General features: G+C 36.9%; 1 protein-coding gene across 4 annotated transcripts in view; it reads left to right on the forward strand.

Moving 5' to 3' along the window:
- The window catches only part of PTPN4 (protein tyrosine phosphatase non-receptor type 4), a 107,597-nt gene that overhangs the window by 59,306 nt on the left and 23,202 nt on the right, over positions 1-25,089 (forward strand). For 2 of the 4 annotated variants that reach the window (XM_088146412.1, XM_088146413.1), the window contains exons 12-19: positions 577-749; positions 1,764-1,832; positions 5,560-5,694; positions 9,287-9,445; positions 12,536-12,698; positions 13,297-13,380; positions 13,465-13,521; positions 16,106-16,262. In XM_088146412.1, coding sequence (XP_088002538.1) covers positions 577-749; positions 1,764-1,832; positions 5,560-5,694; positions 9,287-9,445; positions 12,536-12,698; positions 13,297-13,380; positions 13,465-13,521; positions 16,106-16,262 — 997 coding nt within the window. The remainder of the gene's footprint in view (positions 1-576; positions 750-1,763; positions 1,833-5,559; positions 5,695-9,286; positions 9,446-12,535; positions 12,699-13,296; positions 13,381-13,464; positions 13,522-16,105; positions 16,263-25,089) is intronic. The other 2 variants (XM_088146414.1, XM_088146415.1) reach the window with 2 other exon arrangements.

The raw sequence follows: 25,089 nt of genomic DNA on the forward strand, positions 1-25,089 counted from the left end.
GATGATAAGAGGCTCTCTGAAGTTGCTGATAGCCTCCTTTTGGGGGGAGGAAGTATTCTCTAAGATAAAAAATGCTGCAATCTGTTGTCATCAATCTGTGAGTGCAGCCACAAAACCTTCTTCCTGGATAGGTTGGCCTTTCACCTTCCAGTACCTTTGGTTCCTGTCTACTGAATGTTGTCACTAGTAATCTAGCAATGTTTCTGCCATAATTCCTAGGTAGTAGGAAAACAGAAGCTCTTGCTTAGGAAGATAGGAAGCTAATAATTGCTTCTGAGCATTAACAGCTGGCAGCTAATAGATCATCCATGGCAGACAAATTACATAGATTGAGGGGGATGGAAAGGAAAACTTGGGTTTATTTACTCTCTTTGTGCTTACTAGGCAGAAACCTCCATTTGGGTTCATTCTAGTGAATCCTTTACCAAACTTTACCAATTTGAAGATGCATGTATGGGTGGGGGGGTTGTTGTGAAGCAATAATATTTATATGATACGTGTGGTATCTCCATCTTACATATAGTACACACTGGGTCCTTTGGAACTGATTAACAAATATTAATCTTTTCCTTCTAGCATGAATCTAGAGAAACTTTATTGGGGTTCAACATGGTGAATTATCGAGCATGTAAAAATTTATGGAAAGCTTGTGTAGAACATCACACCTTTTTCCGGTTGGACAGACCACTGCCACCTCAGAAGAACTTTTTTGCACATTATTTTACTTTAGGATCAAAGTTTCGGTACTGGTAAGTTGAATCCATATTACATGTGTTTATATAAGAATAATAAAATAAATGTTACAGTTGAAGACTTAACATAAAATTGCTGCTGAAATAACATATTCTTAATTCTGTAGCCCAAAGATGTGCAAAATCTTTTGGTGGCCAAGAATCACAATTAACATTTTTGGGAGTACGCATATATGCATAGATAAGGTTGGGTGCAGGAGGAAAATTTGGAGGTTTTCTTTGTATGTTTGTTTTTTAAACTGATTTGTGTACTTTGGCCTTACCCTACAGTTTTCGTATTTCTTCTGTATGACAGGAAACTCCTCTCAGGTTTTAGCAGAGACATGGCTCCTAGGGATACAAAAAGACGACTTCAGGAACGTTCAGTCCTGGGTCCACAGATTACTCACCCACACTACACCCAAGCACATTTCTGACTAATGAATTTTGTTTGAAAGCTGAGGTTGCTTCATAAACATAGCACCCCTGAAAAAGGACTAGTTTAGTCTGAACTGCATTGGGCTACAGAATAAATAACAGTTCTTCAATGGTGATTGGGGGGGTTTCGCTGTCAGCTTGGCTACAGTCTAAAATGGGATTGAAAACTTATTAACTGCTTTGTGTAGTCACACCAAGGAGGGAAATAGGTAGTGCCAAGACTTGCTGTAATTATCATGGAAATGAGACCATTAAAGCAGTGTTCAGGCCACAGAATTTTTCACTTAGAAATACTTGACTATAAGTTATATTTGTAGTGATGGTGTTCTCTGACACTTTTAAAGGCTTAGATAAATTCAGTGATAGACCTCCCTAAATGCAATACAATTGAGGTAATCATACAGATATGAACTATGCATTAAGATCATTTGTAGGATTACAGATAGATGGTCTCATTGTTTGTTCACTGTTGGCAATACAGCAATTATAAATTTTACTCTTAGGTTTGGAATGTTACTCTGTTTTCTTATATTAGACAAATAAAGTACTCTACTTATTTTTCTTTACAATCTCAATATTATAATTCCCTTTCAGTGGGAGAACAGAGGTCCAGTCTGTACAGTATGGCAAGGAAAGGGCAAACAAGGACAGGGTGTTTGCCAGGTAAGCAATTTTAAGTGACTTGCATCCAGTATGATGAACATATTTATATAACCTCTTATTTAGATTCTCCTTACTCTTACGTGATTGGGTATAACAACCTTATATAGAAGTTCTCTTGCCACATAAAATTAGGAGGAAGCAGGACCGGGTTTGCTGCCATACTTCCCTGGGAGACATGCCAGCTGGTCAAGATTCTTCATTGGCTTTCAGCATTGATGAATAAGACATGATGGAAATCCTGATCAGCAAAGATTTGGAATTGCATGAAGGGATGGTTGTATGCCTTTACACATGGTGAACCTATATTCTCTATTTGCCCAATTAACTTCCTCTAGAACAGTGCTTCCCAAACTTTTTCCTTCATTACCCAAAACTCGGGGGGGGAAGGAGGGCACTGGTGGGTTCATGCATGCGAGTGAAGGGGGGAAGGAGGGTGCGGTGCATGCAAGAAAGCTAAGAAAAGCTGGGGTGGGTAGTGGAGACTTGAGTGACTTGCAACCTCCCCTGCCAGCTTCCCCATTGATTTTGCTTGTGGGAAGCCAGCAGGGAAGGTTTCAAATGGTGATCACGTGATCGCAGGACTCTGCAACCAGTCATAAGTGCGAGCTGGTTGCCAAGCATCTGAATTTTGTTCACATGACCGCAGGGGTTCTGCAGTGGCTGGAAATTGAAGGACCAGTTGTAAGTCACTCCCTTCAACAATTGTAACTTTGAATGGTTGCTGAATGTATGGTTGTAACTCAAGGACTACCTGCGTTATAAAGACAAGATCACTGAATGATCTTTATGTCGTTTCAACAAATTACCATTGGTAATTTCATCGATTTTCGTCTTAATAGGAATACTTTGAGAGATTTTCAAATACATTTTAGTATATGTGGCAATCTTTAAGTCAGTTTAAATGTTCCTGTTGTGAATGGATCCGTGTATTGTTACCCAAAGAAAAAAACACTTTTACTCAATTTTGGGAAGCACTGCTCTAGAATATCTCCAACTCCTGACACTATTCTAACTGGGTCACAGACTTGCCCAGAAACTGGTATATTTCAAAAGTAATAGGAGAGATACTGTGGAGCATTTTTGAATTGCTTACCTAGATCAATTGCCAAAAATTAACAATATAGTTTCCTAGCATTTTCTACCAATAGAAACAATAATTTAAGTCTGAATAAAAAGGTCAAACCCCTCCCCCCCATCACCCCAATAAAAATAGAATGGACTGACATGGCCTTGCTCATTTTCTCAGGACCTCACTTTCTCAGAAAAAAATAAGTGCAATCCCTGGCCACCAAAAAATTATACACCATGAACTAGATTGTAAAGCACCCCTGTATGGTTCCTAGTAGCAAAAACAGAGAAGTGATTTCAGGAATTAACTCAGAAAAAAATAGGAAAAGGCAATAAAAAACAAAATTATAGTCACATTATTGAAGATTGTCTTAGGAGAAAGTGAGAAAAAGCAGGAAAGCAGCAGAGAGCCAAGGTAGCTTTGTTGCATTCTGGCAGATGAAGAGAGAGGAGGAGGAAACCACCAAGAAAATCAGGCAGGCAGAACTGAGTGAAAAGCTTCATCTACCAAGATGAAGAAGGAGTGAAATGGATCCTCAGTGTAAATTCAAAGAGAGAAGCATTCCTAGACCATGTAGAGCAGATGAAGAAAAAAGGAACCAGAGCCAGGCTATGGATTTCAGAAGCTAGTTGTTAATCACAATCCCTAGAAAGTACACTTAGCCTAGAAATCCAGAAAAAGTTTTGTGGTAGAACACAAAGAAACAGATGTCTTTTGAAATGGGTTTTCCAGAGAGAAAGATGTATTGGAGATGTCAAGGCCATACTTTATGAAAAGACATATAGGAATTGCAGTAAACACATGCAAGTCCCTTCCCATGCGTATGTCAGAGGATGGTAGCCAGCAGAGAGCAGAGAGACTAATCTTTACACAAATCCTGAATGTGCATGTTTGAGCAAAAACCAGACTCATTGAATTCAATAGAACTTGCTTCCTAAAAATATTTAAGGTTGTATATATGATAATTTAGGCTAAATAATGGCATGATCTTGCATCCTAAAGTCCAGGTGTTCTCTGCCCCTTATCTGTAAATAAAGGAAATCGTACACTTTTATAGCAAAATATAATCTGAAACAGCAGATAAAATGTAATGCAACTGTTGGTACTCATGCTTTGCATCATGTTTCCATTATTTTGTTGTTCACCTCTTTCTTGTTGAAGCCATTGGGTTATACCACTTGAGAGATCAAATGAATTACTGCAATTCTTATTTTTGCCAAAAGTGACCCAAGTAAATAAAGCAATTTAACTATTAAATGTTCTTATGGATATAGATATTAGAAGAGGAAACTATAGAGCTGTGGCAGTGGAAGATATATTGCTGCAATGTGGTAACTGTTTCTTTGAAATTTCCACAAAGAACAGGAAGTTTTGGTAACAGGCGTGAGTGGGTGGGACTGTGAGTTTTAAACATTTAATAATGAAGTGCTCAAAATGTAGTTTGACAGTTGACTGTTTTTGCCTGGCTTAACAAGTTACAGAAAGCACAAGTTACAGAAGCAACTTTCTGTTTGATCATTAAGGTGAGTTTTCCAAGGAGTTACATCATTCCTAGAAAGAAAGTGCAAGCTCATTTAATCTGCAAAAAGTTGGTAACATTTTTATCCAGGCTGTCATTTTTCCTTATATTTCGAATGAGCAGATCAAATTTTGTAGAAAACAGTGCTTATCCCTGTTGTCCTTAAAAGCAATATAGAAATGTTTTAACTCATAGCAGTATGGTAGTTGCTTTGTTGTTTTTTTAAACTTTAAAAAATCCTTTCTCTAGAAAAGAATAAAATTTGAGCTAGTAACATGGATGCTAGAAATCTGCGTAACTGTAAATAAATATAGTTGGTGTTATATTGGTTATATTAGATAAATCTATGATTTATGCATCTGGAGTCTATGCATCACACTCCATTTAAATCAGTTTCTGTGAATTGTTGAAAAATCTGTAATCACTTGTATTTTGCATAGCTACATTGTTGCTAGATTTTTAAAAAATTGTCAGATTCAGCTGTGGTTCAGCTAAGTCAGTAAAAATTCTTAAATTTTAAACAGAGCTGGAGCTTTTTTAACACACAAATGCATCACGTGTCTTTTATTTTTTATGTTGCATGTGCTCACTGTATTTGCAGCTCTCAAATTTCAGCACTGCTTGTAACTTTAAAGTAGAATGCTTTGAAAAGTTTGGATTTTGTGTCCATACTATTTATAATAATGTACAGTTGGTTGGACTTCTCTTTTGCAAGTTGTTTGCTTTGAATGTAGCTGTAAACTATGCAAGTAATTGCAAAGAAGGGATAATTTGGAGTTAAGGAAAAGGAAAGAGAAAAGAAAAGCATGCTTTCTTTCGCAAATGGCTTTCCTCCTCCCGTATGTGGCACTGTAGATGCTTCTCAGCCCTTAGCAGTAAAGTACAGAATTACGGTAGAAAGGGCCAATATGGATAATCTACTGTCTTTAGTTATCCTTTTTCTCATTCCATTTTGCTTTGTTCTCATGTGAATAGTCCTATTTCTGTCTTTGGAAGAAATGGTCAAATAACATGCACTGCATATCAGTACCTATGCAGAGAAGGGCTAGTTTTATTTTCTTTTTATTTCAATTTCCAATAGTTTCCTCACTGAATTTTCAGATACATCATTCTAGTAATTTTGTGTAAATTTGTTTTAGATCCCCAAGTAAACCTTTGGCTCGCAAATTGATAAGTGGGATGGACTGGGAGGTTGTCAGCAGAAATTCATTGTCTGATGACAGGTTAGAAACTCAAAGTTTACCATCCCGTTCTCCACCTGGAACCCCTAATCAGTAAGTAAAGTTGAATAATCCCTTTGCAACCAGTTACCTGTTTCTCATTTTATTAATGAAAGTAAACCATTGTAACATTTTTCCTTGGTGGAATGTGTGCTAAAATAATGTCAAAGTGAAGCACACACATGTAGCTGAGGCAGGATTTAGCTAACAGCTCAATATGTTAAGAGTTTTTTTTAAGTGCTTGTATTTCCCACTTTTATTCTGGGAAAAGAAAACTTCTCATTGATCATAATTTTCTTCAGTACCCTTTACTGGGAGTTGTAAACAGCATGTTGAATTTAATAGAATAATATTCAGGATTATAATTAAACTAGATATACAGGATCTCTGTCCCCCTTGAGCATTTTACAGTGTTGCTTAAGATTATTGGTTTTTGTGCATCAAATTTATGCAAAAATCTTATAGCACATAATATTGGCCATGATTGAAAGAAAAATCTTGATTTATTCATAGCTAAATTCCAGAATATTTTTCACATATAGTTGACAGATTTTATATTTTTTGCAGGAAGTAAATACAGTGGGGCAAAAAAGTATTTAGTCAGCCACCAATTGTGCAAGTTCTCCCACTTAAAAAGATGAGAGAGGCCTGTAATTTTCATCATAGGTATACCTCAACTGTGAGAGACAAAATGGGGGAAAAAATCCAGAAAATCACATTGTCTGATTTTTAAAGAATTTATTTGCAAATCATGGTGGAAAATAAGTGTTTGGTCAATATCAAAAGTTCATCTCAATACTTTGGTATATATCCTTTGTTGGCAATGACAGAGGTCAAACGTTTTCTGTAAGTCTTCACAAGGTTTTCACACACTGTTGCTGGTATTTTGGCCCATTCCTCCATGCAGATCTCCTCTAGAGCAGTGATGTTTTGGGGCTGTCGCTGGGCAACACGGACTTTCAACTCCCTCCAAAGGTTTTCCATGGGGTTGAGATCTGGAGACTGGCTAGGCCACTCCAGGACCTTGAAATGCTTCTTACGAAGCCACTCCTTCGTTGCCCGGGCAGTGTGTTTGGGATCATTGTCATGCTGAAAGACCCAGCCACGTTTCATCTTCAATGCCCTTGCTGATGGAAGGAGGTGTTCACTCAAAATCTCACGATACATGGCCCCATTCATTCTTTCCTTTACACGGATCAGTCGTCCTGGTCCCTTTGCAGAAAAACAGCCCCAAAGCATGATGTTTCCACCCCCATGCTTCACAGGAGGTATGGTGTTCTTTGGATGCAACTCAGCATTCTCTCTCCTCCAAACATGAAGAGTTGAGTTTAGACCAAAACATTCTACTTTGGTTTCATCTGACCATATGACATTCTCCCAATCCTCTTCTGGATCATCCAAATGCTCTCTAGCAAACTTCAGACAGGCCCGGACATGTACTGGCTTAAGCAGGGGGACACGTCTGGCACTGCAGGATTTGAGTCCCTGGCAGGGTAGTGTGTTACTGATGGTATCCTTTGTTACTTTGGTCCCAGCTCTCTGCAGGTCATTCACTAGGTCCCCCCATGTGGTTCTGGGATTTTTGCTCACAGTTCTTGTGATCATTTAGACCCCACAGGGTGAGATCTTGCATGGAGCCCCAGATCAAGGGAGATTATCAGTGGTCTTGTATGTCTTCCATTTTCTAATTATTGCTCCTACAGTTGATTTCTTCACACCAAGCTGCTTGCCTATTGCAGATTCAGTCTTCCCAGCCTGGTGCAGGTCTACAATTTTGTTTCTGGTGTCCTTTGACAGCTCTTTGGTCTTGGCCATAGTGGAGTTTGGAGTGTGACTGTTTGAGGTTGTGGACAGGTGTCTTTTATACTGATAACAAGGTCAAACAGGTGCCATTACTACAGGTAACAAGTGGAGGACAGAGGAGCCTCTTAAAGAAGTGGTTACAGGTCTGTGAGAGCCAGACATCTTGCTTGTTTGTAGGTGACCAAATACTTATTTTCCACCATGATTTGCAAATAAATTCTTTAAAAATCAAACAATGTGATTTTCTGGATTTTTTTTCTCATTTTGTCTCTCATAGTTGAGGTATACCTATGATGAAAATTACAGGCCTCTCTCATCTTTTTAAGTGGGAGAACTTGCACAATTGGTGGCTGACTAAATACTTTTGTGCCCCACTGTATAAAGAGAACTACAGCGTCATTAAGGATGAAGTTAAAGTTGCCTTTAATATTATGTGTATAATATCTAATCTTAATTATATCTAAATCCTTTTTTAAAGAATTTTCTATGTGTTGTACAGAATAGTTGTGTAATGTCTCCTGTATCAAGTGCGTTTCATTGTATTTAATGCGCTTACTCCCAAGTAAGTGCATCTAGAAATAGAATTTGATTATATTTGCTTCATTCAAGTCATATTACTTATTTTGATAAAATGAAATTAATCTTAAATCAGTGTGTTCTGTTTTGAACAACATATAGTTTATGCCTTTAATTTCTTGGTTACATTGTGGCTTTGCTTGAAAATTATATTACAGCATAATTTAACACAGTGTGGATAATCTGGGTTTACTTTAGGTTACATAGGCTTATCCCCTCTAGCATGCTGTGAGGAGCAGAAAATTGGAAACGAGAAAGTGAACAGGAAAGTGAGATTGTTTGTTTCTAACTTGTTTAAATAAGCAGTAGATTAAGCTAACCATGGCAAACTGTTTCATTTAAACTAGGAAGTGGATGTTTCCAAATTTCTCTCATAGTGATACAAGAAGAAAAGCGATACATGAACCTATAGTTTATCCAGGCCATTTACATAACTGAACTATAGTTTTAACATTATATCTAGCCAGGTTTCTGTTTCTGTTCAAATGGAACTTCCAGTCTTCTATAATTTAGTTACATAAATAGTGAATCTTAAAGGATCAAACTGTGCAGAAGACCGTGTTTCTGAGCTCAGAACTCTGTGCACAAATACTCATTACCTAACTATAAAGGTAATTCATTTTGCTTCCTGTATAAGCTAAACCACAATCAGGGAGGTCCTCTTTATTCTTTGTGTGGCTATTTCTCAGCTTCCCCTTTTTGTGGCAAGTTACATGAAAAGGAAGGAGGCCAGGTTATATACAGTATATAAAAAAGAATTGCCTGTCTCAGTGCTTTTTGGCATGTTACCTTGATTTGTACTTGACTTGCAGAAATCCTTCAGAAGAGAAAATAGTATAATGAATATTTATATTAGCTTTATTGATACTAGCAATGGCTATAATATTAGGACTTGTAACAGTTTAGGATTCATGTTAGTCCCTTATCCATTGATGCATGCTTTACATATATCATTTATATAGATGTCAGTCAGGGTTAGTGATTGCCTTCAGTACTGTGGTTGCAAATGTCTTACTGACTTCTAATATCCTATTTTTTACGAACTTTGTTGTATTACTACTAATTGACTACTTTTCACACTGATGGAGAACATATCCAGTCAGAAAGAATTGTTGAAAGCATGCATTTAGAAGTGCAGACAATAGAATTTATAGAAACTGATTTGCTATTTCTTAGAAATACTGTTAAAGCAATTTAAAAGCACAGAACTTACAAATCTTTACTAATAGGTTTACCATTAATGAATAACTGTTCTTTCCATGCTTAGTCGCAACTCCACATTTACTCAAGAGGGAAACCGTTTACGGCCATCTTCAGTTGGACATTTAGTAGACCATGTAGTCCATACTTCACCCAGTGAGGTATTTGCAAATCATCGGTCGCCTTCTTCTACACAGGCCAATAGTATAATTCTAGAATCATCACCGTAAGTTTGATTTTTGTAATCCTGCAAAGACATTTTGTGCTGCTATAACATATAGTCTGTCCTTAATTTCTTCCATATAAGCTATAAGGTTGGCAGATCTCATTTTTATATTTAATTATTGCTTTGTAAGCAAAAACAGGTGTAGCATAAGGGATTTCATTTCAGATACAATATAAATATATAGTATAATAACTGAGAAGAACCATGCTTCAAATCTCATAAATTTATCAGATAGCTTCATATAAGCAATCTAGCAACCATACCACCCCTCCATTTGTAATGTACAGTAGGAGATAATATTTATCTACCTTATAGTTCTGTAATTATTTTTAAGAGTGTAAAATAGTGTGGTCAAATATCCATATCCATTATTAAATACATGTTAAATAACAATTAGAAATGGTTTCTCATTTTCCCCTTGAAGAAAGTGTGTCATGTCTCAGTATTAGTGTGTCGGAATACCATAGATTTAACCTGTTAAGAAAGTGATAGAAAAAATTAATACAATCCATATTATTATACTAACACATTATTTGTACTTGAGAGATAGGTTAACATTCAAAGATATAGTATCAGATCTATGTGTCATAGAACTTACCTGAATAGGATGTTTTCATTTTTTATTTGATTATGCACATCGCTGAATGAAACAATACAAAGAGCTACTTTGACTCAAAATAGTCCACTTAAACATTCTTTGTTTTAAACATTCATAAGGAAATTAAAAGCTGACTGGGCAAATATAAAATTAGGAAGGTTTTTTGCCTAGTTTATTCTTAGTCCTCACAATTTATTATGGTAATGCATTACAGTGAATTACACTTGGAACCTTAGCATTATATTAACTAATCCAGTTTTGGGTACATGCGTGTATGTTGAAAACTTTGATTACCTTGTCACATTTGAAAAATAATGAATTTAAACATGAATAGTGTTGTGAATATTATGTAACAGAAATGTAATGTCAGGATTTAATCAGTTAACAAATTAAAATTGGGAAGAAGAGTTGCTAAGTAATACATACTGATTGGTACATTGGAGGAGAATCATTAGTAATATGTGAAATAATTTGTATCTTGCATTTCTATAGGAGAATAATAAATTCACAAACATGCTAATTTAAATGAGTTTGAAAGTGAGTCAGTGACAACTGCAATTATTTTTAGTTGAATATGTTATGAGATTTGTATAGAAATTATCAGTTTTGCAGTGTGAATAAATGAATTGTCATTAGGACTTTAGATGCATGAATGTCTAGAAACTTGTGTAAACTATAGATGAACTACTGTACAGACTTGTCAAATTATAAAATAATAGTATATTATCAGGCCAACTTTGAACACTGTTTTTCACAAGACACTTCATAAAGATTTCTACTAGTGCATTTGGATTTCAGTAAGGGCAGATTTAGGTGTGTTTGGATAATTCATCATTCCTAGTTTATGGTTTAACTATCTCTACTTCCCCTTCTGATTCCTCATGGACATAGCTGGAAACAACTTGTCTATCATTTAATTTGAGATTGCCACAAACAACATAAATGCCCTCCCCCTTTGGAAAATGCCAGAGAGGGAACCCAGGCGTTTTCCTAATGAAATGAAAGTCAGTCATTCTTTGTCATGCAAGCACATGACAAACTGGATGCTTGCTTAAGAATATCACTAGAAACCCTATAGTAGAATATATGGCCAAATAAAAGTAACAGATGTATTGTCGAAGGCTTTCACGGCCGGCATATGATGGCTGGTGTGGGTCTTCCGGGTTGTGTGGCCGTGTTCTTGAAGTTTTGTTTCCTAACGTTTCGCCAGCACCTGTGACCGGCATCTTCAGAGTGCAGGAGCACAGACAGGAGCAGTTCTCTCTGTGCCCAGAGTGATGTGACCCTTTTGTGGGTATTTATAGAGATCTGGGGGGGGAAGGGGGGGATTGGGGATGTGTGTGGGGGGTTGAGTTACTGAGTGGCTGCTTGTTTTGGTGTCAGCATCTGTGTGTATCTTCCTGGGGATTAGGCAGGGTTTTTTCTTTCAAACTTTCTTTCAAACTTCAAGAACACGGCCACACAGCCCAGAAGACCCACACCAGCCAAAAGTAACAGAGTTAACCTTTTAAAACAAAATTCCTTCTCTAATATGTATATAGGATAGTTCTTTAAAAAAAAAAAAAAAAAGGATCAAAAGAAGGTATTTCTGAGATCTAATCCTAGGTTGTCCCTAATTTTAATTGTAAGTTTTTAATTTAGGAAGATTAATTAAAATACTATTTCTTAGTGAAAATACATTGTTGTTTTTTAAAAAGGGGGGGAACACTTTCTAGAAATAACTGTATTATGAAATCATCCTATATGTAATAATGAACTCAGTCTCAGTGTGTATGCCTGTCCATACTTAGGAAAAATCATCTATTACAAGAGTATTACTATGTTCTGGGAAGCCTCAGAAGTATAGGCATACACACCTTTACACATAAACCAAAATAAAAGCACAAAGGGAAGAATCTGTAATCTAGGGAGAACTATACATATTAAGTGGGAGTGGAAAACTGACTGGATTGGGAAACTGAGGTGGAGGGAAATGAAACAGAGTATGACAGGCTAAGAATCTGAGCACAAAATAACATTTTATTGCATTCCATTTTTTCCTAATTTTTAACTGAAATCATGAATATAAACAATATGTAAAAATACAAAAATGAGTCTCTTCACTGAAAGGCTGGCCTAGATTTAGACAACTTCTATGCAGAAATTACAGTTGTTGTGTAAACTACATCTACCTGGTTTCTTCCCACTGCAATGCCTTATGCCATATGTGCAATCCTACTTGGGTCCCTTGCAATCTTGAGAAGAACTTCTCAAAGATGCAGTGGGCTGCAGTGGACAGAAGTAAATAGGAAAGCTTTTTTTCCCCTAAGCAGCTTCTACTCATGTTATTTTTAGATACTATCTTCTGTTCTATTGGTTATTTATGTTGATTGCTGCGGACTTGTACTATAATTCACACACTATATTGTTCTGAAGTTGTCGTAGAGATGCATTCTTTTTAACATGCAAATAAACTTTCAAAACATCTTTTTATTTTTTCATGTTATATATAGATCTCAAGAAACCCCTATAGATGGCCAACCACCTGCACTGCCACCTAAACAATCTAAAAAGAATAGTTGGAACCAAATTCATTATTCACATTCACAGCTAGAATTGGATAACCATATAAATGAAACATATGATGATTCTTCCTCATCTCCTGAAAAATCTACTGTAAGGTTCTCTTTCAAACTTGTTTGATTTAAACAAATTAATAACTATAGGGCTTGTGTATGTTGATTTAAATTACTGTAATTTATAAATCTATTAAATGATACTTTTATATTAATATTGTATTAGCTACATATTGCTGTTCCTGCACACTGTTTTCCCCTAGCAATGGGATACTACAATAAACTAGAATCTATAGGCACTTGTCTTACATCCCAAATACTGGATCCTTGTTTTTGAATATTTGGCCATGTCTGTCTGCCAGAGGAAAAGATTCTCCTTCCTTTCTACATATCCTTAATCTGTTTCAGAAAGTTGAAGGACTCTGAGAAGCAGACAGGCTCAACCTAAGTTTGCTGGTTTGTTTTCCACTGGAGCCTACTATATTTAAAACCAGATTACACGTTCTCTTTCTATCTTCCCTGTGTAATTTTCTGCTTATATGACCAAACCTTCATGAAAAACAATTGAGCTCTGATCATTAGAAGGGGAAATAATGAGTTTAGTAAAGAGAAATTATAGATCTTTTTTTTTTAATTTAGCTGTGGCTCTTTAATGGAAGTTGGTGTAAGTATAAACAATGTTTTGTTTTCATTTTCAGCCAAATGGTGGGATTCCTCATGACAATCTTGTTCTGATTAGAATAAGACCTGATGAAAATGGCAGATTTGGTTTCAATGTAAAGGTATTAAAACTTCCTGTCATATCTTTGATTACTTGAATACTTTCAGTTCTTTATATCTTTTCATTATTTATCTTTCTTTCAAAGGGTGGATATGACCAGAAGATGCCTGTCATAGTGTCTAGGGTGGCCCCTGGAACACCTGTAAGTCTGATTAGAGAATGTTTGCAATGATGTGTATGCTTAACATACTTTGTTTAAGTCTTCCGGGCTGTGTGGCCGTGTTCTTGAAGTTTTGTTTCCTAATGTTTCGCCAGCACCTGTGACCTGCTCCTGTCTGTGCTCCTGCACTCTGAAGATGCCGGTCACAGGTGCTGGCGAAACGTTAGGAAACAAAACTTCAAGAACATGGCCACACAGCCCGGAAGACCCACACCAGCCATCGTATGCCGGCCGTGAAAGCCTTTGACAATACATACTTTGTTTAACTTGATTTCTTTATTGTTACCTTTATAACAGGGAATTCTAATGCATCATCATAAAACTGGAAATGGACACTCTATAGTATTTTGATGTGTAAGAATTCATAATTTACTTCATGTATCAAAGGGGTTTTTTTTTTACTTCCCAGTTTCCTAGTTCTTTTTTTTTTTTTAATGCTTTATTGTATGACAAGACACAAGTAATACCTCATGTAATTTGGGTACAATGGTATTTATACAGTACAGGTAGTCCTTGCTTAGCGACTACAGTTGGGGCTGGCAACTCTGTCGCTAAGCGACACAGTCACTAAGCAAAATGTAACTGACAGACTTATAACCTTACTTCTGCCGCAGTTAAGTGAATCACCCACAGTCATTAAGCGAGACATCATGTGAGCATGACCTGTGATTTTACTGCGTGATTTGCGATTTTACTGCCAGCTTCCCAATTGACTCTGCTTGTCAGAAGCCAGCTGTAAAGCACTCAAATGGCAATCACATGACTGCGAAATGCTGCGATAGTCATAAACATCCACCAGTTGTGAAGTGCCCAAATCTTGATCATGTGACTGCAGGGATGCTGTGACAGTTGTAAGTGCGAGAACCAGTCATAGAGTTACTTTTTCAGTGCCATCATAACTTTGAATGGTCACTAAACAGGGCAGTCATTAAGCGAGGTCTACCTATATTAACTAGAGATTATTAATACTATGATAATTTAGGTAACATAAACCTTTAAAGATAAAGAAAAAGGTTTTATCAGTATTAACTATGGTTTCTGAAATGATAATGTTAATAAACATAAAGTTGCTTAAATTGTACCTCTAGAGCTGCAAAGTGCATTAAATTATTTTGTTATGTAATACAAGTTTCTATCTTGAGTTTAATACTTAATACTAAGGTCTTCACTGTATTGTTACTTGTTGTTTATGCATATTAGAAAAGAAAAACAAATGGAACAGGAAAAAAAAAGTAAAAGAAGTTGCACCAAAAAGTAAATAGGTGTTTGGTTTATAACTCCCCCCTTCTTTATATCTCGACCAATGTGCACTATTTATAAACATTTAGGTCCCCTTAGAAACCATACTGTGTTTATATTTGCCTTGCTCCAGTTTCCTAGTTCTGTAATATCCTATATAATGCTTAATCAGTGTGTTAGAAACACAGTGGGTAAAGTGAATATTGTGTAAGAGTATAAAATCAAGAATGGTATGGAAAATGCAGAGAAAACTTTTTCTCCCTCTTATACAATATTAGGGGGTCTTCCGATAGAACTAAATGCAGGGAAATTTAGAGGGGTAAAATAAAAAAATAAGTACTTTATGTATCTTTAGCTGTGATGATGCCCACTAACTTAGATACTTTTAAAATGACATTACACAAATTGTTGGTAGGCAGGACAATCAAAAGCTACTAACCTTGATGTTTGCCTTAAAGATCAGGGGCTGGGATAGATAAAGGGTTATCCTTATTATATTTCAGTTAAAATTCCTATTGTATTAAACAAATTATTCCTGGGCGTTGCTAGTTGAACAATCAAAATTATCTGTGGATAATATGTTAAATGATTGTATCAGGAAGCTCTGAAAAGTTATTGTACAATTTCCCCTTTTTTATCTAATTTACCTTGATTTCCTTATTCCAGTGTCCAATTTTATTCTTAAACAGAAAAAATATTTTAGAACTTACTAGGATAATCTAAAGAAATGTCAATGTTAGTAACTTTTTCTGGAAAGGCAATATATAAATATAAGAAGTAAATAATGAACAAGTAAGTAATATTTTTGAAACTCTTATTTTGATATGACTTAAACTGGATTCTTTAACAGCTGTACTTAGATCTGTAATAATGAAGTACATAACTTAGTATTATGATACTGAGTATACTCTTCTGCTTTTCCTCTTCAAGCACAGTCATGAAGGAAATATTAAAAGCTTTTGTTATTGAATAAGTGTAGTTCAATGTGTTTTTGGTATCTTAAATTATGGTTAGTGAAAAGAAGTCCATTTCATAAAGTATTATTTGAAGCTTGCTTTTTTTTTTTTGTCCAGGATCACATGCTACTACAAGCTGCAATTCATAAAAAAAATTAAGTGAAAGCTTCCAAAATCTTTCCCAGAGCTGTACTGCAGTGGAAAAAGTATATTAAATAAGTTCAGGCATTTGTACACTGAACTGTGATTTAGCATTATGTCCATATTTTTTTAATATCTCAATTTTGTGATCTTTAAGCAGTTAATTTAAAAAGAAAAGGCAAATTCTTACCTCTGATGTTCTCTAGAATAAAGTTTGCTTCATGTTGCAGGCAGATGTTTGTGTCCCTCGTTTGAATGAAGGAGACCAGGTCGTACTGATCAATGGCAGGGATATATCAGAACATACCCATGATCAAGTTGTTATGTTTATTAAAGCTAGCTGTGAGCGGCACTCAGGGGAACTTGTACTCCTAGTTCGACCCAATGGTGAGTAATTTTATCTGTACAAAGCTTGCTTCTTTTTCCTTTGTTATACTTGCTTCTGTTAGAGCATTTGCTATTAGATTTATACTGTCTATTCTCCTTATCTACCCATTGTTTCTCCTTTAGTGTTATTTAAAATATCAGCTGGTTTTCTGTATAAAAAAGAAAAACAGCCCAGTCAGTATTTGCCCTCTCTCTAGTAGGGTGCACAAAGGTTAAATAGTTCTGTGTACTATTATGTAATTGTTCTAATGTGCTAGTTCAAATGTTGAGATTGTTGAACATTCTAGATATGTAGCCTTACACTTCTAGGACAAATTAATTTAATTACACAACATAAGTAACTTGCTTTCATCTTTATGCCTTATTACTTTGGAATCATTGTTACTTAGTTTGAAAACATTACTTAGAATTGTAAATAGTTCTAGGTATATAATTTTTATTAAGAATTTTGATTATAATAGTAAAATCTAATACAAACTAAACTTAAAGAGAAGAGAATAAAGAGAAAAAGTACAAGAAAAAAGAAAAAGAGAAGAAAGAGAAAAGTAAGAATATAATAAAGAGAAAAGAAATATATAAAGAAGTGGCTTCCAACCTTCATCACAAGTATAAACAAATTTAGTAACTCTTCACCCTCTCTAAAGTTACTAACATTTATCTCTTCATCATTTGTTTGTTTGTTTGTTTGTTTGATTTATCTCTGCCCATCTCCCCCTAATGGGGGACTCTGGGCGGCTCACAAGATCTGTTAAAACAGTAAATATATACAGAATTACATAAAACATGAAAACTATGCAAAGCATTACCAAAAGAAAAGAAAAAGTCCAGGAGGCTGATGGTTTCCAGATATCCCATCTCTTATCTATAAACAATCCATAAAACTTCATCTTTTCAGTCCTAGTGTCAGCAGAAAGTCCATAAAGGGTAGCCAGAAGTAACAACTTGATCTTGTTTTAACCTTGATCAAATAAACCAACTTTACATTCCTTCCTTTTACTTCTAACAGTCTTAATCTTTAGTTCATTCAAATATTGTCATAGGATTTGATTTCTTTTCATTTCTTCTTTGTCCCATCACAATGAGTTTTCAAGCCTTTAACAAGCCTCTTTTGTAAAGCCAATAGGGAAAAAAATTATTTCTCTTGGTTTGTCACTCTCTTGGTTTTTCATTTGTATTTCCCTGTTAAATTTTAAAACCTCAGCCATTTCTTTTGTAGATCCAGTGAAACATCCTTTTCTAAATCATTCTCTTGGCCTGTCAGTTGTAAATCCACTTTTGATACCATCGTATCTTGTCAGAAAAATTGGTTCTTCATCTGACATTTCTTCAATAACATCTTTTGGACATAGACTATGCATAGAAGCAGTCATCATTACTGACATTGTTGATATTGTGGCTACTTTTTTCTGATTATTGTAAATAGTTCTAAATCCTTCGCCAGGAAGGTGGTATTAAAAATTATCAAATGTATCATTAGATTACTTCCAATATTGTTACAACAATTCCACATACAACAGAATTTTCTTATACTCTCCACTCCTGTAGGCACTCCAAATCTACCCTAGAGTGTCCTGTAACTCCCTGGACAGATAAAGTGATAGAGGGAAGAAGAATGGGTGGTGTTAGTGATAAGAGGAAATATATATTTTGATGCAGCCCCTTAATCCCATTTCTTGAGATTTAAACATAAAAATATGATTAATAACCAAATTTTAACAGTATTAAAATAAAATCTAATAGATCAGACATAGTGCATCATTTTTTTTTCTTCCTAACGTTTTTCCCACAGGTGCACAGTCCACTTCTTTTTTTTTTTTCCCGGATCAACCAAATACTGATCCATTGGTTATGACAGAAATTGACTGACCGGCTTGTCACCTGAGCGTGATGTCATGGGCTGAGAGAGAGTGACTGGCCCAAAGTCATCCAGCTGGCTTTCATGCCTAAGATGGGACTAGAACTCACAGTCTCCTGGTTTCTAGCCTGGAGCCTTAACCACTAGATCAAACTGGCCATCATTCTCTTTCCATTATTGGTCTGACAGATGCTTCTGAGAATTCCATATATAGGCCCTCAGTCAGAATTCCCTAGCCAGAGGTATGGAGATGCATAATTACTACTTCTGAACCCAGAAATAATCTTATGTTAATTTGTTTAAAGAGCTTTGTAAATCCATGGTTATCATCATGGCTTGCTGCTTTGTATTCCTTGAATTGATACGTGAATAGTGTTCTTTCTTTCCCAGCCTGAATCTAAAGCTGTTCAGTTTCACTGGAAAACTTTATGTCCCTAGAGAGAATTTTTCCTGCTTATTCATTAATAATTTTATGCATATGCCTACTGTATCTTTACATAAGTTACTTTTTCCCCTAAAGAAACATCCAGAAATATTAGTCTTTCCATTAGAGAAGAGGTTTCACTTCCCTGGAGCATTGTGTAACATTTTTTGATTCTCTTCTGGTGATATTAACTGAAATGGGTGACTAGAAGTGACTAATATTTTGAATGCATCAAACCATAGATTTTTTTCTAGCAGTTATTTTCTGTGATTGGATTCCAATTTAATCATCTTTGGATAGCTGCCCTTGTCTAGTTCCTGCTTCTGATCTTTTCATAATTGTTTCTTTTATTATTTGTAGAAATATATTGTTGCTCATCTTATTATTCTTAATGAAAGTTATTGTGCTTTCATCACTTAAGCAAAATTTCCACTTTTTAAAAAGAAAGCTTTCTTTCCTTTTTATAGCTACTTTAGCTCTGGGCAATTAGTGTTCCAAAATTAAGAATGCTGTCTTATGTTCATTTCTTTGGAAGTAAGTCTCATTGAACCTAATCTGACTTACAGTCTGAACCAATGCATTTTACATTTAACTATCTCATTTTTAACTTTTTCTCTAACCCAGATGAATATAACATTTTCCTAATAAGCTTATAGGTAGCCTGTTCTGGCATCTTGTTGATAAAATATGAGATACTTAATTTTGGTTTACTGCTCGGTGACAATATAGGAACATTTAGTAGAAAAATATAAGAAATAAAAGGAGCTAAGCAGGTTGAAATTGCTGCACTTAGGTCAACAGGCAAGAGAGTATAAGTTTAACCCGTTATTCGTATATACATTTTGAATTCAATTTACTGTATCATAGCCACTAGAAAGAAATTTGGCAATGTGTTCTATTTTAATTTGCCAAACTGTGCTAAATGCAGCATTAGTTTAAATGAAAGACCTTGAAATGTAAAATTTAGCAAAAGCCATAATTTCCTCCTCCACATTTTTTTCAGTTTTGTTTTTGTTCTAACCAGTACTAATAAAATATGCTTGTTTTCCACAAATACTGTCTGGCACATAAGTGTCAAACGCATGCTGTTTCAGATAGGAAACATATGCAGGGTAATTGTTAAATGATAATACCATGAAATCTAGTAAACACTTACATCCTTTCTTTTCCCCTGCTCAAATCTTGGGCAGGAGATGCTTCTCTACTGTGTGATTCCTAGATCTGCCGTAAAGGATTGGGGTAATCTTCTGGAGCAGATTTGAAGACTATAAGAACATAGGGACAGTTACTTGCATTAAGTGAAGACCTCTTGTGTGACTTTTGATGTTAGTAAACATCTGGACTTATGAATATTGTTTTTATTTCTTAAAAACAAGCAATACCCAGAGGAAAATGTTGAAATGTGGCATTCTTGTAGTCACTTGGTTGCTTTTGGTTTTGTTTTATTTATATTTTTTGTAATTATCATTTTGCCATTTTGCCTTTTCAACATGTAGTCAACTAGTCCTTTCCAACAGCGGAGTTATCTCCCTCCCACTCAGTCCAGAGTCAGGTCTAGAAGATTCTGATAGTGCTTCTTGTGGAAGAAGAAAGCCCCATCCCCAATTTCAGAATGGCTGAAGAATATGGACTCTAAATCAAAATTGTCATATATATTGGGACTGTGCAAAGATGGCAAACTGTTAAGAGAGGCCCTAGATGATGTCCTAATCAAGACTAAGAGAATCTTCCCTAAGAAAAAATAAAAACAATGACAAAAGGATATGAGGCTCCATCTTTATTTCTTTTGCTCTTACTGCATCCCAAACAGACCCTTGGACCACAGAAGTGAGGGGAAGAGAGCCCAAAATAAGTTACACCAACCTTAACCTTAACATGAGGAAATGTTTTCCCCTAACAGTAAAAGGAGAAATGCAAATAAAAGATCTTAGCCTCTTGTCCATCCATGGCTCCACATAATTTCAAACAAAATGGTCCTAAAACTGGTCAGATATGGTTACAGGTCACACTTGTTGACCAAACACTGCCTGGCACTGAAGGCCATAAATCATCTTCTAAGCATATAGGTGATAAGAAAGGTCCCATGAGGCAAGAGAGTCTCAGATTTATATTCCATTTTTATCCTGGACCTGAAATGAGTAAATTGCTACATCAAACACTGAAAATTCTGGATGGAAACTCTGGGATCCACTCTAGAGTGCCTCCTGAAAGAAAATGCCCTGGCTTTGCTGATCTGCAAGAGAGCTATCTCAACATCCCAGTCCATCCATTTCATAGAAAGTGCCCGGGGTTTGCATACCAGGCTATCAGGTTCAGCCCAAGAACCACAGCAAGACAATCCAGGAACAGCTCAGTTACTTTATTAACTTACACCTATTAGACAGAATCTTGCCAGACTAACTCTGACCCCCAGCAACAGCAACTGTAACCCTGAATCCCTTAGGGAGGGGCCATTCTCCTTCACTTTCACACGCTATGGCTGGGGGCTGAGGAGATGCTTGGAATGTCTCTCCCCCTCCCTGTAACTGTTAAGCTCCATTCCAGGATCCTCCTCGCTCATGCTTTCCATCACATAGGCACCCACTACCAGTTAAGAGTCCTATTCAGCTTAATGTTGGTTCCCAGATATTAATGAAGGGGATATGGATTAATTAGGCAGAGGAAAAATGAAGTCAAGACTTCTTCATCCTTAAACCAGCATATCGACACCAGCACCTGGGCAAGATTCTGGCCACAGAAAAAGGCCTAATTTGATTGTCAGAGGAGAGGAGACTATCCAGCAATTAGTTCTGCCAGTCCTTCAGACTGGCTACCTGAATCCTATAACTCCTGCCAGTCTCCAAAACCAGATGGTTGCCATCATAGACTCAAAATCATGAACAAAATTCCACTCAAGTCCCCACCAGTGGATGCTTGTCCCATTCCAGAACATTATAGCCCAAAGGTTCCAGAAAGACATGGCAATCCAAGTAAAGGATGCTCTTAGAACTCCTAACCAAGGGCAGGAACATGTACCTTCTCACCAGGTCTGCCTCATCACAGATGCCAGGCTCTGTGATGGTGGGCACATTGCCTAAGATAGTAACTCAGTGAGTCTGAACAGAAGAGGAAACCCAAAGCAGAATAAACTCCATGCAGCAGGCCTAGTTCTGAGCAACTTCCAGTCTCCTAAGAGGCAAACATGTCCTCATCTTAATAGATAATGTGACCACCAAAGCTTACTGTGAGGCAGTAGATCAAGACAGCTAATGAAAGAGATAAACTCCTGTGCTGAACCAAAGAAAATTTACCTTATCTCCTGATCAAACATACCCAAGGGATCCACAAAGTGGTAGCATAAAGATCTGGACCCTGCTGAATGGAGATTTTGTCCCAAGATGTTCAAAGAAATTGTGTTACAAAGGTTAGAAGACCAGTAATGGACTTCCTAGAAACTTCCTCTAATTGCAGAGTGGAACGATTCATCTCATACTATCCAACCCAGGAAGCAGAGGAAACAAATATCTTCAGAGCCTACTATATGCTTTCCCCCGCCACCCCATTTTCACTAATACTCAGACTCTACAGAATAGTATAAGAGTGGAGAGCAGATCTGATACTTAGCTCACAATTGCCCTGGAAGGCTTTGTTATTTGGACCTAATAACCTGTCAGCATCCAGATCCATGGAGCCTTCTGGCATAAGCAGACCTGCTGAGCCAAACGAGATTCAACTACCTAGACCCCAGTTGATTACAGCTACATGCCTGGGGATTGAGTAAGACCATCTCAGCAGCCTAGGATACAATAGCAAATCATACAGACCATCTCAGCATCCTAAATCCACCACCACATATAAGAATTCACTTGGTACACCTTCTGCAGATGGGACAAAAGGAAAGAAATCTTACCAGTGTCAGCCTCTACATCCCAGGTCCTGACCTTAGTACAGATGAACTTTGATTTTGGTCTGCAATCAAGTGGTTCTGACACCAAGGAACATGGGACCCCTCTCAGCCCTTCCTCACATCAGGAGATTCCATACTAAGGTTACCCATGATTCACCACTATCCATCATGGAGCCTCCAGCTAGTTCTTCAAGCCCCTGTGCACAGCAACAATAAAGTTTCAGCCAGTTGACCATGAGATATAAACTTTTGAGTGACAAAGCATTCTATGTCATTCAGCCAGATATCACTACTCTGCATCTAGACTCAGTCTTTATCCTTAACTAGAAAAATACTGGCACAAACTAGAGATCACACAGATTATCAGGACCTACTTGTGAAGAACAAAGGATTCCAGAGTCTTTGAGAGGCTCCTTACAGCCTTGCCAGCTATGAAATCCAGATGACTCAAGGCTTGTTCAAACTAACTTATGAAATTCAGAATAAGCCTACACCACAGGGAATTATGGCCTAGTCCACTAGAAGTGCAGGTATCTCAGCTGCCTCCAATACTTTTTTATTGATTTTTTAATTTTAAAATAGTAACAAAGAAAATGAAAAAAACCACACAGAAATAATTATAATGCAAATACATACATTCTCAAAAAAAGAAACAACACATAAAGAGTATTTTTTAAAAAGGGTGAGAGAAAAAAAGTATGGTATATCATTACAACTGTTACAATTCTATATGTACTTGTCTAGTGTAAATATAATTCAAGTACATATATATTTATTTCTAATACAGGTGAAACTCAAAAAATTAGAATATCGTGCAAATGTTCATTTATGTCAGTACAGCAACTCAAAAGGTGAAACCAATATATGAGATAGACGCATTACATGCAAAGCGAGATATGTCAAGCCTTACTTTGGTATAATTGTGATGATTATGGCATACAGCTTATGAAAACCCCAAATTCACAATCTCAGAAAATTAGAATTGTGTGAAAAGGTTCAATATTCTAGGCTCAAAGTGTCCCACTCTAATCAGCTAATGAATCCATAACACCTGCAAAGGGTTCCTGAGCCTTTAAATGGTCTCTCAGGCTGGTTCAGTAGGAATCACAAGCATGGGAAAGACTGCTGACCTGACAGTTGTGCAGAAAACCATCACTGACACCCTCCATAAGGAGGGAACGCCCCAAAAGGTAATTGCAAAAGAAGTTGGATGTTCCCAAAGTGCTGTATCAAAGCACATCAATAGAAGGTTATGTGGAAGGGAAAAGTGTGGTAGAAAAAGGTACACAAGAAGCAGGGATGACCGCAGCCTGGAGAGGATTGTCAGGAAAAGGCCAATCAAAAGTGTTGGGGACTTTCACAAGGAGTGGATTGAGGCTGGAGTTAGTGCATCAAGAGCCACCACACACAGACGGATCCTGGACATGGGCTTCAAATGTCGTATTCCTCTTGTCAAGCTGCTCCTGAACAACAAACAACGTCAGAAGCGTCTTACCTCGGCTACAGAAAAAAAGAACTGGTCTGTTGCCCAGTGGTCCAAAGTCCTCTTTTCTGATGAGAGCAACTTTTGCATCTCATTTGGGAACCAAGGACCCAGAGTCTGGAGGAAGAATGGAGAGGCACACAATGCACGATGTTTGAAGTCCAGTGTGAAGTTTCCACAGTCTGTGTTGATTTGGGGAGCCATGTCATCTGCTGGTGTTGGCCCACTGTGCTTCATTAAGTCCAGGGTCAATGCAGCCGTCTACCAGGAGATTTGGGAGCACTTCATGCTTCCTTCCGCAGACGAGCTTTATGGGGATGCTGACTTCATTTTCCAGCAGGACTTGGCACCTGCCCACACTGCCAAAAGTACCAAAACCTGGTTCAATGACCATGGGATTACTGTGCTTGATTGGCCAGCAAACTCGCCTGACCTGAACCCCATAGAGAATCTATGGGGCATTGCCAAGAGAAAGATGAGGGACATGAGACTGAACAATGCAGTGGAGCTGAAGGCCGCTATTGAAGCATCCTGGTCTTCCATAACACCTCAGCAGTGCCACAGGCTGATAGCATCCATGCCACGCCTCATTGCGGCAGTCATTGCTGCAAAAGGGGCACAAACCAAGTACTGAGTACATATGCATGCTTATACTTTGCAGAGGTCCGATATTGTTCTCTTTCCAATCCTTGTGTTATTGATGTCATGTAATATTCTAATTTTCTGAGATTGTGAATTTGGGGTTTTCATAAGCTGTATGCCATAATCATCACAATTATACCAAAGTAAGGCTTGACATATCTCGCTTTGCATGTAATGCGTCTATCTCATATATTGGTTTCACCTTTTGAGTTGCCGTACTGACATAAATGAACATTTGCACGATATTCTAATTTTTCGAGTTTCACCTGTACATGTACATAACTATCATTCGTCTTTAACTTACTATATTTTGTATAAATATTTCTTTATATTTGTCCATACAAAGCAGCTGCCTCCATACTAATAACCACTCTAGGAGACGTCTGTGGAGTTATCACAAGGCCCTCCATATCCTCCTTTATAAAAGGCTATAGTTTAATTCTTAACATCTCAACTGAAGCATCCTTCAGTCAGAGGGGACTGCACAAAATACTTCTAAGAAAAGAGTAGGGACCCACCTTCAGGGATAGTTCCGAT

Source organism: Python bivittatus, unplaced genomic scaffold (genome assembly GCF_059951505.1).
Source record: "Python bivittatus isolate LINGU-HERP-01145 unplaced genomic scaffold, Pbiv_v1 ctg000480_np1212, whole genome shotgun sequence".
Classification (NCBI taxonomy): Eukaryota; Metazoa; Chordata; class Lepidosauria; order Squamata; family Pythonidae; genus Python; species Python bivittatus.